The sequence below is a fragment of the Battus philenor genome, unplaced genomic scaffold (assembly GCF_028537555.1).
Source record: "Battus philenor isolate CCGP_79_NKW_IND1 unplaced genomic scaffold, ilBatPhil1.0.hap1 SCAF_19, whole genome shotgun sequence".
In the NCBI taxonomy this organism is placed as follows: Eukaryota; Metazoa; Arthropoda; class Insecta; order Lepidoptera; family Papilionidae; genus Battus; species Battus philenor.
Window position 1 is genome coordinate 3,656,049 of NW_027181681.1, and position 17,868 is coordinate 3,673,916.

A 17,868-nucleotide genomic window follows, 5' to 3' on the forward strand; every position below is an offset into this window, starting at 1 on the left:
CACGAAAAGTGTTGCCATTTTGTATTTAAACGTTGCAATAATAACTTCTAATAAAGTCGTTACCTAAAAATACAGCTTTAAACTGTTTAATTTAATTCGCATTTTCTATTTTACATTAAAACAAATTCTTTCAAAAAAGGTTTTTGTGTTTTATTAGTTTTAATATAATTAATTATGCCTTTGCCTAATCGCATTTAAAAAAAATTGAATAAATATAATAATTTGTAATTACCGCGAAATATACTACCGCGCTATTAAAAATATTTAATTTATTTGAACATTTCAAGCATTTCACGTTAAAATACAATGAATGGTCTAGTAAATTTTAAATTCAGCCGAACTTATAATCCTAGTGGTAGACAAAATACTCTTTCTGAAATTAAGAGATTATTAACTTCTCGCGATTTAAGTGCCCAAACCAGAGCCTGTACGTATTTAATCGAAGTTGGTAATTATAAAAGGAACTCAGATGAAAAGGCTTGTATGGTCGAATATTTATTAGAGAATGACATTATAGTGTTTCTTTGTGAGGCTATTTGTAATTTAGATTTTACATTATTTAGGTAAGTTAATAATTTTATTTTTTTTTTACATTAGTAGATTAACTCACTTTCGCAGCATTATGTCCTACGGGTTATTTTTATGGGGTAAAGCTGCTAGTATCGATATAATTTTGTTTCTATAAATGGGCTCATGCAATCTTTAATATGAAATGTAGAGTTTCAATTAGAGAAAACTTTAGTAAAATGAATATTGAGACTGTAAATAGGGTAGGATGTATATTTATAATATATAAGTACGTCTCTTAATTATCACGTAATAAATTTAAGAAGCTAATTAAATAGGCACTTAAAATAAGTTTATATTGTGAAGGATTTTTAGGTGATAATTAAGCTTAGGATTAAAAGCACTAGAAGTTACCCTTCTGACTTTACAATGAGCTCTTAGATTAAAACACGTTTGGAATCCTAGCAGTTTTAAGTTAAAGGAGTTCATTTTGATTATAGTTTCTATAATGGTAGATTTTGATATATATCTAATATTATAACTTCATAAATTAATAATTTGAAATTTCAGTCCCTCTTCACTATAAGATCTTTTTTAAATTCTTAAATTTGATGAGTTTATTAATGAATTTCAGATCAGTTTTGACATGTATACGATTACTTTGGCGTCAGAAGCGCTTCTTCGAAGAGCAACATGCAGCGAATGCAATGTCCGCCGTTGTGAGGGCGTTGGCACACTACGCCGGTATTGATTCCAATGCCGCTATAAATGTTTCTTTGCATTTCCTTTGCGATTTGCTTAATGGGTGTGTTATTGAAAAATTTAAAATATAATGGTCTATTTCTAATGTATAGTATTTATAAACTAAATATTATTATAGTAATTTTCCGTTTTTAAGTAATGTTAATTAGTTAACAGCAGTTAACAGCCCCGATTATTAAGTAATGTTAACTAATTTTAAACAAAACACTTTTTAAATAAAAATAATGCCTATTATGAACTAGAGCTCGGTTCACAGTTAATATAATAAAAAGAATGTACTTTGTTCTGTGATTATATCTGTATTCAAATTCATAAGAGTTTGATATATATATATGTCTCTTGAGATTTCAGTGTTTTCGTAAAACATTGTTTCACAGTATAAGCTTTTATGAAAGCACATCGCCGTTGTCGCATCAAAGCGCTTACAACACAGAACAGTTACTTGCCTGTCTGAATGCTTTGGCGCAGACTTTGCAAAAAAATCCTAAAGACGTTCTTTGCTGTGCCCTGGTACTCCATGCCTTAATATCCTACCAACCACCGAATTTAATAGTGAGAGCTTGTACAGTGAACGCCTTGACTCGTGTGTTGAACCCTTGGATGGAATTACTTGTAGGTAGGTGTAAAAGTTCAAAATATATTTTGTATGACATTGAGCAGTTAACTAAATTAAAAAAATAAAAATTCCGAAATAGATTATTAATTATACAAACGCTCCTAAATTATAAAGATGATTGGTTAGAGATATAAAACCTTTGAAAAAGTATATATATGAGTTGCCGCAATGATTACAGACATTGGAATTCGACATGCCAATAACTTCTGGTTTGTAATAATTTGAACTTTAAAAACTTTTTTTCTTACTATATTACTTTACCTAATATTTCTGGACCGTTGATTTTAATAGGAAGTATCTTAAACTAATTGACAGATGAAAAATACATTCTCTCTTAGAAACCTTTTACACCTAAAATCAATCACTCTGTATATTATTAATATATTATATCACTGTAATATACGTATAAAATTATGTATTATCTTAAATCGTGTTAGTAATAATTAATTTATTAACAATTACGTGTAGTAAATATATTATTATTAGCCATTTTTATTATTAATTCAATGAAATAAATAATTAACATTTATTAACCTTAAAAGCAAAAACAAAAGTCTGCGAACAGTGTGTGACATCACTGGAATTAGATAAGGCATGCTCATGTGTAAAATTGAAAATTTGAAATCTGGCGTAATGAAATTCGTCAGTCGAGACACTATTAATAAAAAAATATGTTGTAGGTGCCTTGAATCATACGGTTCTGTTGGAACGGACCGGCTTTTCCGGAATGTTACTGATTGTGACATCCCAAATCGGCAGGGATATGTTGAGGTGAGTATACATGCAGTTGGTTGTATTATATAGCAACCACATTTGAAGCTACAAACCTTTTTGTTTCATTTCGGGAGGAAATATTTTGGATAGACACTAGGGCAGAGTATCTAGGGGAAGGATAAGATTATGCGGGATTTCTATTTATAAATATCTCCTGGGCAGTCGTTCTCCTTACTGTTATATACAGCCTGAATCCTATCCACTTAAAATTCCAACTCTCATACACTCTTAGTTTCCTACGTCCAGTAAACGACTCGGCTAAGTCAATCTTCACCCATCATTCGCACCAAACCTTCGCTTCGCACCAAAAAGCCGTTTACTAAAATTGACATCTTATTGTTACTAAATCTTTTTTTAAAAGGCTTCTCAACGAAGACTCATAATAGTACGTTTAGAGATGGGCTACAGAAATTGCATGTGGCCCTCGGTACTGTGCCAAAACAAATCTCGGAATGAAGTTGAACTTATTCTGGTATCCTCGTCGAGCTCGTCGCAGCAAAACATGATCACTTTACATTGTTGTACTCCCACTTTGAGAGGACGATGAAGATTTTCACCTTCAACACCCGCGAACCAGCCAACCACCAGTAGTCGTATACGACAGGCAGGGGATATATTAGCTCTTTTCAATGAAACCCGGGTTAAAATGGTTGCGACGGTTAAGCTACATGTTTACCGCACAACTGTTAACCCGCAGGTCTCTTTATTGTCACCAGATTTTTTTAACGTTTATTTGTCAGCGTTTAACTACCAACTCGCCTAACGGTAAGCGACGATGTAGTCGAAGATGGAGCACATAGATTCAGTAGGAACATATTCACTCTGATCCTAAAGAGTTATCGGTTATAACTTTTGGGAAATAATGAAGCCGTCGGATCGTTCCACTCTCAGGCTGTGCAGATCAGAAAATTTGATTCGTAACGCTGCTAAATACGCCTTAATGGAAACTCCACAGTATAAGAGTGGTAGTGGGCCACCTTCATTCTAGTTCTATAGAAAAAGAGGGACGGCGGTATATGGTTAAGTTTTGCAGTGCATTCCAAAAAAGGATTCTGTTTGATGAAATGAAAAATTGGCAGACTCGCTACTTGCCAACGTCGAAGGCTGAGAAATTAGATTAGTGCTAGATAACTTACTTTTAGGATGAAACATAATCGTAACTAAAACAAAAGCCTTAAAATTAACATTATCAATATTGTTATTAGGCTAATAGATGTAATAAGAAACGATAACCAACAAATAGGTTTTATACAAAGCATACTTACCGATGAACAAGAAGTAAATGCTTTAAAAGAAGCAGTTGCCGATATGACTAATTGTGTACAACGTACGGCATCGGAGTTGGTGGTATTTGTAAAGGTATAACTTCTTAATTTTATTAAATCAATAACAAAATAGAAGAAGCATACTTCTTAAAAATCGTAATTTTGTAGACTGCCTCATTTAGTCAACCATTTTGAGGGCTCAGAATATGTATGTTATTAATAATAAAATATTTATTACTTTAAAAATTATATCGGTGAGTTGAAAATTACTACCTGCACAAACAGTCATTAAAACGCATGACAGTGACGGACAAATAAAACCTAAGTTTCATGAAATATACTATCATTTATTTTTATTTGCATTAAATTTATTATGTTCGCTATATGACATGTGACACTGTCTTGTTGAAATGCCAAGGGCATCTATAACTTTTGTTAAAAAAAGAATTTTTGAAAAACTTTATATATCGAACGTAAGATATTAATATTGGCCAACTGTTGACAGGAAAATCAGAATCAAATCGACATAGAAGAGTACTGCGTATTTTTAAAATTCCTTCTCGATTTCATTTATCATAATTCAAACACTGAATATTTGATACAGTTTTGTGACATGTTATTTGTTAAAGAATATCTCACAATGTTGCCAAAATATCACATAACCAGGTATATATTTTTTTAATTAAATTAAATATGATTTAGGGCAACATTTCTTAATAGCGCACTAACAAATTAATTACAGTAACGATTCAACGGTACGCAAAATTAGCAGTTTAGTGTTAGGTGAGATGCTAAAAATATTAACGATAAAATATCTATATGTTAATGAAACAGATAATAACGAAATGTGCGTTCAAGATATTCAGGTTAGTGTTACCAGTTTTTATTTTAAATCTTACCAATATTTCGTAGTGATTAATATAAACAAAATAATGTATTGTGACAAGAGCCCACGGGTGCGGAAGGGTCCGTGAACTATATGGTAGTAATGTTTAGTAACTTAAGTTTATTAATATATCATCTCACTATATTCCACATGGGTAGTTTTTATCGGAATATTATTCTAAATAAATAAGTTTTTGCAAGAGATAAATGCATTTGCAATTTGTACGTGACTCTTAAAATACTATTTACCTTATATACTGCAATATCACCTAGGTTATACACTTATCAGTTTGACACCTGGAAGTTAATTTTACGAACAAAATTAATCTAAAAGCTATAGTTAAATTGTAATTTGTAGTCTTCTCACGGTTGAATTTAAGTGAATATATAACGAAGACGTGAATGTAAATAGACGTGTATATTGATAGAATTATTTTACAAATAACACAAACTGTACTAAGATGTGTGGACGTTAAAACAATGTAATGTTCGCGATACGCGGGGCCAAATCGGACTGACAACCGAGCGCAGGTAAGGGGCTGCCTTTCTTTACGCCCCTGGCGACACCCACATTTGTCCTACGAACAAAAGAGTCTTAAGTACATCTATTACATTAGAAATACCACGTGTCTTACAAAATGAAGTAATTATGAGAAATTAAGCAAAATCGTATCCCTGTATTACTATAAACAGATCATGAAAAATTATTTTAGGTAAATGATACTTGCGAGTTTAAAAGTAAAAATATTCTTTATCCAAATTTAAATCCCGTTTAGTAATTAAGATAATAGGCTTTTCTAGATACCACAACTGCAAAATTGTGTAGTCAATCGTTAGTTTGAATCATTTATTCTTGGACTTATGTATTTAGGTAGTCTTATGATATATACGATCTGATCGTATAACCATAGATTTTTTTGACCTGGCTTGGACAGCTGTTCGAGTGGAATTTGCTGACTCCACTGGTTCGAGGGGAAAGGGCGCTCAGGGCCTATAACCTTTTATAAGGGTTTCCTGGGCAGCCTCGGTTTGGGTAGCGGCCATATTACAACTTCGCCGTATTAGGAGGCAGCAATACTCTCAAATTGCTTCAGCGGATGCTCCATGGAATGACAATAGTTCAAGGGTCGCCATAAGAGAACCTTTGCTTGGGCTGTCACTTTTCGACAATACTCGTTTGCCATTATTATTTAAGGCCTCCACAAGAGAGCTGAACTTCAGCTTGGTTGGTTGCTATTACCTGGGTAACGTTACTACGATTTTGGAAAGCGTTAGCGCTAGGTGAAGTGGCGGAAGAAACTCCTGCAACGCTTCTATTTAGAATTATCGGAGTTTGGCGACCCTTGTGATACACTAGACGACTTCGACTCCGTCAGGACCCGTTTACTTTCGAATGGCTGTGAAATCAAAGAGAACCTTTGATACCTGTATTAAGGTCGTCGCGTCGTTCAGAAACTCAAGCGCATTTCTCGGTCTCAGTATGGCGCGGCGTCTCGATGTGTCGGGTGTGATTGTTTTGTTGAGGCGGCACTTCCAAAGAGCAATTTTTTAGACGATAGATGCATGAGATTTACATTTATGAATAAATCATTTAACTTTACAGCAAGGCCTAATGAAGTTACAGACCGGAATAGAAAATCCTCAGAGCATGGGAGGACAGCTGCAAAAATCCCAGTCGTACAGCCTGCTTATTTACATATACTTCTACTGTCAATCGTCCGAAAAGTATTTAACATATACATTTTTAAATTTATTTTTGTTTTTTAAATCGGAGTTGTGATCGTAATGGTTGACTTTTACCTAACTTTTCCACATTCCTGCCATAAGACATCCACTGTTGAACATAGGTCTACTTCATAGATTTCTATTACTGGTTGGAATTTGCAATCAGCGTCTTCCGACGACCATAACAAGGTCATTTGTCCTCCAAGTGACTGGATGTCTAGAGAATCCCGCATCTTAAGGCCTCAACGGCACTCGACGACTAGACGATATATTATATGTACTATTGCATCAAGAATAGCTATCTGGTGATTTTATTCTTATGGGCTGGTAGACGCGGTGTGGATAGGACCTACCCACTAGATGAACCGACGATATAATAAATGTCGCGAAAAGTCGATAGATTCCGGCAGCGCAGCAGCGGTATCGTGGCGGTCTTTGGGAAAAGTCTTGTCTTAACTTGCAGTGGGCGTATCTCGACTGAAAAGAAGAGTTTCCTTTTTTACAACGTGGTCCAAATTATACCTTTTAGTTATAAAGTTAAAATTCAGGTATTGACACCATATTTTTTTAATTATTTTTAACTTTGAGCATTTATCTTCATAAATGAATTTAAGTATGAAGTACAGAAATATCATCGTCTGAAAATTTTAAGCATTCGGCAAAGTGTAGACAAAATATCGCACAAGTTTTTACTGCGCCAGGGGTTTACAACTAAAACTTTAAATTACTGGTGCATAAATTCTCAAGAGGCAACCAGGAGCTGGTGGACACAGTGTGGGTACGCTCCTCATTAGGTAGACCGGTAACATAGGAGTAGTCACGGAGGAGTCACTGAAAGTCGCTGGATACGTGCAGTGCAAGATCGTATTCGTAGTGATCGTTTGAGGACGAGTGAGCCTCTATCATCTTACATGGTGATGATAAGTTTTCAGCACGCAATAACTTAAAAATATAGCCACCACTTCTGGTTTATTTTACAAAATTAAAGCACCTAAAAACATTAATCTAAAATTATTTTCAGTCCTGATGACGTCACATCTTCTCTTTTGCCCTATCTTGTTGAGTTCATTCTACATCTGCCCAAAACTTTCAAACCGCCGTCTTGTATTGTTAAAGCGCTGTGGCTTGTTTATGCTGTAAATATTATTTTTATTCATAATTTGACTTTGTTCACGTTTTCTTTGTTACGCGTTAATGCTGTTTGAAGTTTGGCTTATACATACACAACACAACATATATTTGGCATGCTGTGAGCTTGGAGATGGCAAATATTCCTCTAGACAGAAGCTGCATAGAATAAGTGCAAGCATAGGTCTCCGAGAGTGGATATCGGCTTGGGCTGTTTAAACGCGTTTAACCTCCCGTGTAAGAATTTCGTTATTGTGACTTCAATCCAGCTTTTGCTAACGATGGAATAATATCGCCTGAAATACAACAGAATTTCGATCATCCATGTTTCAGTGACTGAAATGTAGTAGAAAAATGATACGATGTATGGTATCATGTATAAACAGAGAAATAACAGGGTAATGGTTATTTGCCATGGAGCCAAAAGTGAAGCTTGAAATTTTTATTATTTTTATACATATCTCTTTTACTTAACCCAAGAACGCGTTTAATGTTATTTTATGTAAAATTTAATATTTCAACTATTATGCTTTTGACCGGTCCTTTTGGAAATTTCTGAGGGATCATCTAAATCCAGCCGTTGACGTTTTACGACTAAAAACGACGATGATGATGTTAAGTTGTGATTTTGAAGTTGTGCCTTTGATGTAGTGTTTTTTTTTTTGAATGTCAGCGTGAGCCGACGCTCTCTTTCAAAGTTCCTGGCTTTCTCGTGGCTGAGATGTGATATTAAATAATTTTCAAGATTTTTTTCAGTAGTTTACTTATTTAATAATTATTGAAATTTGGTTAGATAAAGATAGGTATAGTGTTTAAGCCTGATACGAGGGTCTAAGCCTGGAGTATTGTATCTGACTCCTCTTCAACAATCTATAGAAATCCAAGAAGTTAAGTCTCAAAGTGAAGAAAGACCTAAAAAAATTTAAAATACAGATTTGAAAAAAGAATTAAAGAAATTTCTTCAATTTTTTTTAATTCAGATGTCAGTGATATCGAACGACTCTCTGAGATCACTCGAAGAAAGAGTAAACGTAGAAAAGGCGACATATCGTTTACTTTTGATGCTACGTCCCGAACCTTCTATATTCTACACCCACAATCCTGCAATATTGTTGTGGGCATTCTCATCGCAAAGGATCTCTACTGATATCCGTACATTAGTTGTACGTATCACTAAATTATTGATTTAATTTCTTAATAATAAACATCGTTAACTTGCAATACTGGCTTAATGTCATCCAGAGAGTAATGGCCTCTCCATTGCTTCACTCGTAATTTCGCTGCAAGATCAAGTCATAAATGAGGAGATCCTCAGAAAAACCAAGGTCAGCGAATTAGTTTCGAAGAATTGCTCGTATAAAGTGATAGTGGGCGGGTACATCGCTCATGCAACCGATGCAATAGCTGTGGGATGGCAGGTTTACGAGTGGGAGACTCGGTGTAGGTATTCGGTCCACTAGGTTGACTGACGACGTGGTTAAGATCTATGGAAGTCGCCGGATGCACCACTATTGTGACGACCTTCGGAGGAGGCTTATGCCTTGCAGTGAGCCTTTATATTGCCATGATGATGTTAACTTTCAAAAATAAGTTTACTATTTCCTAAACTACGATATTTAAATATTAATAAGATTATATTTACAATTTTATTTATGGTATACGATATAATTTGTTTCATTACATCATAATGGCATTTTTAGTTTCAGTTCACGTTAATTGTAAGACAGCTACTGCGTATATTAATTTGCTCTGCCGATTCACATGGGAAAGGATGTGTTTACATATTTCCTCTTCATTACAACTTTTGTATAATAGTGCAATTAGTTGATTAAACCATTTCCCAAAACTATTGGCTTTAGAAATTATAATTAACGTAATGATAATATCCTAAGGAAAAGCTAAGACTTTTTCATTATTCAAATCATTACATTTTAAAATTATTTATTTGTTTCTATCTGTTCCTACACACTTTGTGCTGTCAGAAGTTATTAGCTTGTAGCATTTCAAAAGAAAAAATAAATTAATGCAACATATTTCAGAGTGCTTAATTAATACAGTATGTTTGAAAATAGGTGTAAAATTTTTAAAGCTTTTGTTTGAAAAATAAACTGTATATTTACCAATTATTTTGTACATGACTTTTGAAATAACAAATTTGAAAATTTTATTAAGTTTATTTAATTTGTAATCTTCTCGACGTCAGAGTGATATTTACAGTTACATGAATGTTAACAGTCCGTGTGGAATTTAACAAAAAAAAAATTAGTATTTTTGGTTCAACAATTTATCTAAAATTAAAGCAGCCTAAGTACTACTCCTTATGACATCAGCTACTTTTCGGTATAAATTCCGTCAAAATCGGTTCAGTCATTTCATAAATAAAATTAGTCTGTACAGACAAAATAAAAAAAAATTAGTAGATGTACCGTATGTATATTCATATGTATGTATTACAAAGCAGTTATTTTAATATTACAAACATACACTTCAATTTTATTTCTTTGTATTGTATAGATAACACCACCGATTTTAATAAACTTAGTATGTACTATACAGTTAACGCAGTGGCTTAAATACGAAAATTCATTACCCGACGATCTTGCGAGGCAATTTGATGTGTGGGAACATTTGCTGAACATTCTTATTCAGAGCAGATGTAATGAGGTCGTATTAAACTGCATGGAGGCATTACACACTTGTTTAAACATATCAGATGATAAATCTAAACTAGCATTTGCTTCTATGGTTTGGTCAATGCTGCCTGAAATTCTTCCTAAAGCTCTCATTGACTACGACTGTGATATAGGTACAAATATTTTTTTTTTAACTTTTTCTACTATTTACATTTGATTTTTTTTTATAAATTATATTAGGTTGTCGCTTTATTGGCACTTGATTATTGAAAATCTCTTAGGGTTACCAATGTGCAGCATTGAACGTCTTTGGGCTGAAATCATGATATTACTACAACTACTTTGAAACTTTAGTCATTAATTACAACGATATGTGTAAAGATATATATGTATATCATTAATTATTGACTTTTCTTTGATATATATATATTTTTTTAAAAAATTTTCTCCGAAGTTAATAATTCATGATATTTAGTTGACGCTTCATGGGAGTCGCTTAAAACTGGTCCTTTTGGAAATTTCAGAAAGGCCTATATTTACGAGTACACTGTCTTGCAGTAGGCGTTTAACAGCTGAAATTATGATGATATTAAGTTATGACCTAGCTTTTAAGACTTTATTTTTGAGTGCCAATGTAAGTTGAACTTCTCTAGAGAGCTGACGTTCTAGCACTCCTTGGATCGTTCGCCTAAGTGAACAAAGACATTGGTGACTTCCATGTCCGTGGTAATATTAATTTAGAACCGATCTGTAGTGTAAAAAGATAGAGAAGCTGTTACTTTCTAAATCCTCTAATAAATTATTGATGTAATTTCTTTTTCTCCAAATTTTTTTCATAATTTTATATTAGTCATGATTTAGTTGCTTCTGATTGAAGTTGCAATTATCCTGTAATTTTGTATTTACACGTACCATTGTAATTGTTAACGATTCAGAATAAATAAATGAAATATAAAATAAAAATAATAGTAAATTAAGAATATCATTTAAATTTAATATCGAAGACGTGAAATGTTTACCTACAAGGTGGACAGATGTGTTTTATAAGATCATCGGAAAGCACTGGATAGAGACAGTTTCCAATTGGTCCTATTGGGAATCTATGGGGGAGGTCATTCCAGCTGTGATTTGTAAATATTATGACATTTTAGAAACGAACATGTGCTACCTTATGGAAATCGCAACCACTCTCCTACCGTCTCGGGTAGAGCAAAGTATCTGTCTTAAAACCGCAGTCGTATTGGTAGCTTTATTTACAAAAAATAACTCAAAAATTACAATGGGAAGCTTGGAAGTAAATTATCATTATGAATATGTCTGCCTGAAATTATGTCTTATACTGTTAGGCGTTGCACACAAGCAGAATGATAACAGAGGTAGGCTAATTTTTTGATAACTACAATTTTTGTCACACATGGTGTCTCGAAAAAAAGTTTATATTTGAACGTAAATCTTAATAGACTACTTGTAACGCCAATAATGATCGCATCGTCTTAATAGACACGTAATCATCATGGATCGCACGAAAGTGCCAGCGAGTGCCCTCTACTCTCGTCAGAGGCTGCTTAGCGTTTTGTGCCGATTGATGGCAAGTGGCAATTGCTGATTGTGCGATGTGGAAAAGGGTGGATCCGCAATTTGCCTCAGGTTCCAAAGGTTCCCGGCCATCTAAACTGGTACACCAGTCCCGACATCGGTCATCCTATTAAACTTTGTCCAATCCGCATGTGAACTACGTAGCACGATAAATGGTATTAATGCGACCACATTCTTTTAACTCGAGGAGCTTCTTCATTTCCTTGTAGGAAGAATGGCTCCTGACGCCTTTCCAGGATATTGAATAAGAGATGGCGCGGATGCATATTTTGAAATATAGTCTTAATATGCCTGCTACCTACATAACTAGCTCCTCGTGCGTCCCGTATTTGTTACGTTTCACTCGATCAGACTTGACGTGCGATTGCTAGCTCGAGACCACCTGCAAAAGAATTTTACTGGTGCATCCAAAGCCAGTAAATTGCCAAGCGGATTTGCAAGTTGTAGTAGCAGTGGAAAGGCAACATAGCGCACAGAATAGATAGCATTCGGGCCTTAAGGTTGTAGAGTGGACACCGTCGACCCACAAGATGCACTTACGACCTTGTTAAAGTTTCCAGAAAATTCTAGATGCAAGCCCATGTCTGCTCTCCGTCTTTTCTTATCTTATTATCGGTAAAATCTCAATTTTTTTTAATAGAAACGTACGTAAATAGAATTGTTAATATTGGATTACAATAACTTATTTATACATACGTATCAAAAAGCCAGACGGTAAAGTATGAAAGGTAAGGGATCTTTCACGTAAATTCCCGAAAAACAAGATATCGATTGACATAATATTCATGTTCTTCGTAATCATTGTTTCCACGTAATAAAGTAAAAAAATATAAACTTTATTTCGAGACACTATTATTTGTTGTAGAATTTTTATTAATAACATATTTTTACTTAAAAGTTAAGTTAAAAAATTTTTCTGTTAAAAGTTATTAAAAATGTATATATGAAAAAAAAATGTTTGTGTATTTCTTAGTTTTGTTGACATACACGAATCGAGAGGATTTCTTAATGGCGGTGCTGTCAGCGACAAGGCGGTCGGATGAGTCCGTCGCATGCGCTGCCTTGCAGTTGCTCACTTACATAGTTCGATATTTCACGGGGAATAACTATCAGGTTAGTATTCGATTCAGTAAAATAAATAACGGCCAGGGGAAGTCCCGAGATTAGTTAATTTAGACACGTCAAACCCAAACAGTGACCACTTATCACGATATTGGATGCATAACAGACACACCCTTGCTTTGGCCGCTTTTTACACGTGAATGAAGTATATTTTTCTATCTAATGAATTCCAAAAGAGCCTAACTCAAAAAAAAAACTAATCAAATAAGGTACCTTTATAATTACAGCATTCAACTAAATATGCGGTGAGTCCAAAAGCATCCTAATCTTGGGAAAGCCCGCAATAAACCCATTTACTCTCTTTATGATCACTTTAACGAATATCCTTAGTCCAAAATTAGAACAACTCGTCTTTCTCTATTAGGACTGTTTTAATAGATTTCGTTTGATAAACTTCACACTTATTTTATGAAAATTTTAGGAGAGTATAATAAACTCGTTATTGTAAGCGTATAAAGTTGAATATAAAAATAGATACATATTTTAAGGAGTTGCGATAAAGGTATAACTGTGGTTATTTAATGTTAGCTTTGGGTATGTTTCTATTATTTTTATAATTAAATTCTTCTATACACGGACACGATATCCATATGTATATTGATTATGTATTGTCATATTACTTCACCAAACTGTCATAAAAATGTCGCGAGGAAATGTTGACATAATGTGCCAACTGTGACATTAGCTATTAACATTATTTTGTTCTGATATAATAGGTAGTCCAAGAATAGTACTTTTTGATCATAATTTGACCGATATAAGGTGATTCCAAATTTGAAAAATAGGTCAATCGTTCAATCCAACTCGGGAGTGCAGCGTTCAGGAAACTACGAAATATTTTCTCCTCCAATATCCCTTAGTGCCTTCGATATTAGATTTAAGGTTTGCCATCAATGTATCACCAGTATAACATACGGCAGTAAAGATGTTTTTGTTTACATCTACCTTGGGGAGTTTAAATGACAGTGAGCATTCTACATAGCGTACTGAACTGATGACAGCTGAGGCCCTGGGAAGACGTTGGAGGCAGGTTCTATTGGAAATCTAAGGGGGGAGATCTACGTACAGTACCCGGCTATAAATATTGCACATCGACCTTAAGAAAGAGACAGTCAATCGGCTAATTTCGGCTTCGTAGAGCACTATCTCTGTCCCACACTACCTATGTCACGTTTTATCAGTCGTTGTATTTCGTGCGACAGAGATAATGTATATAATACTAAGAGACTGTATAGAAGTTGTCGTCTTATAGCTGAAATGATGAAGATAGAAGCTACAGATGTAGCAGTAAAAAGCGTGGCAAAAAAGTCAATTCAAAATTGCAACATAGCCCTCTTTTTGTGTAACAAAACATTTAATGGCCAGTAACAATATTAGTGGCGTGTATATTACATTCTGTTCGTTAATTGTAAGAATAAATCAATATATGCAATCAAGCATAAACTACTTCATATCATGAAAAGTTAATGTAACTATGTTATATCACTGTTTAGAGTATTTACGTAACGTGTTTTGTATGTACAAGGAAATAATAAATTCATATTGCTAGTTCAGATTGCATAGTCTATAAGACTGTTTATTTTTTATTATCTTTATATCTTAAATATTTATTATACTAATTTTCATATTTAATCGATGACAGCCCAAATCGATGTTGCAAATTCAAACGGACTTGATAGTAAAATCTCTACGTAAAGACAGCGTAAGCGAACGCGGCGTTTTGATGTTAGATTTAATTTGTACGATGTTAAACTTTGATACGAATTCACCGCTGGTTTTAACAACCAACATTGAAATGACGCCGCCAGAAACACAGCAATGGATTGCATTAAGAGCACTGATGTTTAGAACTCAAATTACGCTTTGTTGTAAGGTTAGTTGTATATTACATATATTACAAAATTTAACACACTAGAATTTAAATTTGGATTATAATGCTATTGAAACCGGTGTATCGAACAAGAGCGCCTACTTCGACAGCATTGACGAATGAACGGAATGATGAAGGATAATGTAAATTGTGGCCGATACTCCCCCTTCTCGCCGTTCGAATGCCTATGGCGCGGAACAGCGGTTTCGGTAACATTATAGATAGATTGACGGGAACAAAGTAAAAGCTACGAAATTATAAAATTATAATTTCGCAAGATTGTGTATTTAGTATAATTAAAATGGTGTCCATTTCGACAGTTCTGGAAGAAAATTTATGAAATTTTCTGTATAATAGCTATTAAGTTGTAATTAAAAACTGTGTTGATGTATGTTTTATTGAAAATGATGAATAATTTGTATAGCAACGGCTTTCACTTACTTTCATCATCAGATGAAACCATGTATCGACACTTTATCATGTTACGATAAATAACAAATAAACTAGAATTACAGAGAACGTCTCGAAATTTCCAGGATTCTGAAAACCAAAGAAAAATCGGTTGGAAAACGTTAAACGCCATTTTTAAATATGCGATCGTGCATATAAGAGACGTAAACTTGGTGTCAATACTGACGTCGCAGCCGTGGACCCATACACTCATCAGATTCCAGCTCACACAGAACGTTACAGAGGAATTTCTGAAATTTGTCCACGACTGGCTAACACTTCTCCAGATTTCTATAATAAAGTCTCAAAATGGAAGAAAATTGTATCTGTCCAAATACAACCCGATAACAAGAACCCTTATGTCAATGAAAAATAATTTAGCTATAGAAGATGAAGAGTTGCAAGAAATAAAACAGAAGATAGATAAGGTTATCGAAAATATAGCTAATTCCACTTGTATTATTTTAAAATAAATTTTGACTACACGTAACAATGATTTAACATATAACAATTTAAACACAACAAATGATTTAATACTCATTAACGTTGTTAAAAATAAATAAAACTAAAAGGGCTTAACTAACTAAACGCTTCTTTTATGGTTCTCGTTTTTGGGGTTCTCTGATAGTTCCCCTGTCTTAAGTAGACAGGGTTTGTTTTTACAAAACTTTTTTTTTTACAGATTCATCATTTGCGTTCCTATCTTTTTTCATTCTTAATGTAATTTATTCATTCACCTTTTATGGTTCACGAATTCTTTCATTCCTTTATTTTTTTCCTAATCCTTTCATTCATCACATCACTTTCGTCGCATTTTCCTGAATACTACAGGCTTATATTTAGTTTTGCTTTTCTCTATTTTTGTTTTGCTTTATTCTTTACTTAAAAGTTTAAGTTATTTTCAGTTGCAAAACTTTGTCTTCTTTATACCATCATAATCATTTTAGCTATAGGACATAGGACTCCTTCAAAGACTTCCAATAGGACAGGTTGGAAGCGGCTTGTATCTAGCGTCTACCAAAGATCCTAACAAGGTTATCGACAAGCCGTGTGGGTGGACGATCTAGGTTGCGTTTGCCAGCCCGTCACAACGGTCATTTGTTGGCCTGCTCAATGATGTGATGCCCGCTCAGATAGATGAGAAGATGAACATATACTTTTTAAAATTTATTTACTTTATGATTCAATGCTTGTTTATCAACAATGCATCGCCAACGTCGGTTAAAAGTGACAGTAGTTATCGTTACCCATACATAGTTCTAATTAACTTTCTATTTTATCGATTGCCCAAAATATTCAGGAGTCACTTTCCATGCGTTTTACATTCCATAGGACAGGAGAAATTATTGCAGTACACCTTTAAATGTACGGCAGCTTGCTTTGAATAAAAATGAGAGTGGAAAGTATGTACAATACCTTATTATTATTTATTGTTTTGTTGTCTTTCTAATGACGCAACAACACGCAACAATAACTTCATAATTAATTAAGGGTGGCAACATTTAAGTTTCTCTTCATCCACAGATAAGATAATGTCTAAGGTTTTGAATCCTGTAAATGCTACTGCTATAAAACAAAAATCGAAAACAATGAAAAACAATACAAACATCGAATACACATTCAACAATCACACTACGTTTTTTTTTTCTACAATATTTATCAGCTATAGTTTATTTTAAATGTTTAATCTATTGTGGTTACTTGGACTTGAAAATTAAAAAAAAAAACACGAAAAGTGATGAATTGATACATGAATATATTCTACACTTTATGTGCTTGATTAAATACTAAAAGTTTTTTTTTAAATAAACAGTCAAGGAAGTGAAAATAAAGCTCTGAAATGAAAGTTTTCAACCGTCCACTGTTATTTTCTTGTTAGAAAAAAAATGATTATGTGTGTTTAAACTAAGGATTTACAGCCAGAATAATCATTTTCTGCTGAAGCTCTTTTATTAAATAATCATTTATATTTTTTGATTGTAAAATATTTCTTTTATGAAAACAAAATGTAAAAGTAATCTTCATAAAAATTATCTCTATGTTTTCACATTGTATACTTCAAAAAAAAAACGGGATTACATGCGTATTGTTAATAAAGCTGTCACAGATATTGCACAAATTTTCTCTGTATGTTACAATATTCACGCTGACATAGATTCTGTAGTTTTATTTAAAAAAAAAACACGTGAGGTATGCACAATGGAGTAACAAACTTTGTTAACCATAAAATATGTAAATAGGTATTTTTCGTTTTTGTTTTATAATTAAAAAAATGTTTGCTGTTCTTATATTAACTATATATTAAGCTATATAGTGATATCTTATGTATTTCTTCAACCCTTACATATGAAGATATAGCCTAATAATCATTGCGCATTAAAAAATCAAGATGGCGGCAATTTACATTTTGGCGGAAAGATAATTTTTTTTATTCCTTATTGATAACGTTTATTCTACAATGTCTCCTAAAGATCGCACATATTATATACGAATAAAATTTGCACGCAGTTTTGTGAGGCACTAGAAGTAATTTGG

General features: G+C 33.5%; 1 protein-coding gene across 1 annotated transcript; it reads left to right on the top strand.

The window, feature by feature from the left end:
• Positions 1 to 306: 306 nt before the first annotated feature.
• On the top strand, positions 307 to 15,806 carry LOC137921637 (uncharacterized). Its single transcript, XM_068764436.1, has 15 exons — positions 307 to 563; positions 1,142 to 1,312; positions 1,647 to 1,885; positions 2,566 to 2,656; positions 3,865 to 4,018; positions 4,430 to 4,590; positions 4,667 to 4,794; positions 6,417 to 6,534; positions 7,556 to 7,670; positions 8,643 to 8,825; positions 10,219 to 10,468; positions 11,447 to 11,671; positions 12,865 to 13,004; positions 14,656 to 14,886; positions 15,420 to 15,806. The coding sequence occupies exons 1-15, from the start codon at positions 307 to 309 to the stop codon at positions 15,804 to 15,806; spliced, it is 2,850 nt and encodes a 949-aa protein (XP_068620537.1).
• The last annotated feature ends 2,062 nt before the right edge of the window (positions 15,807 to 17,868 follow it).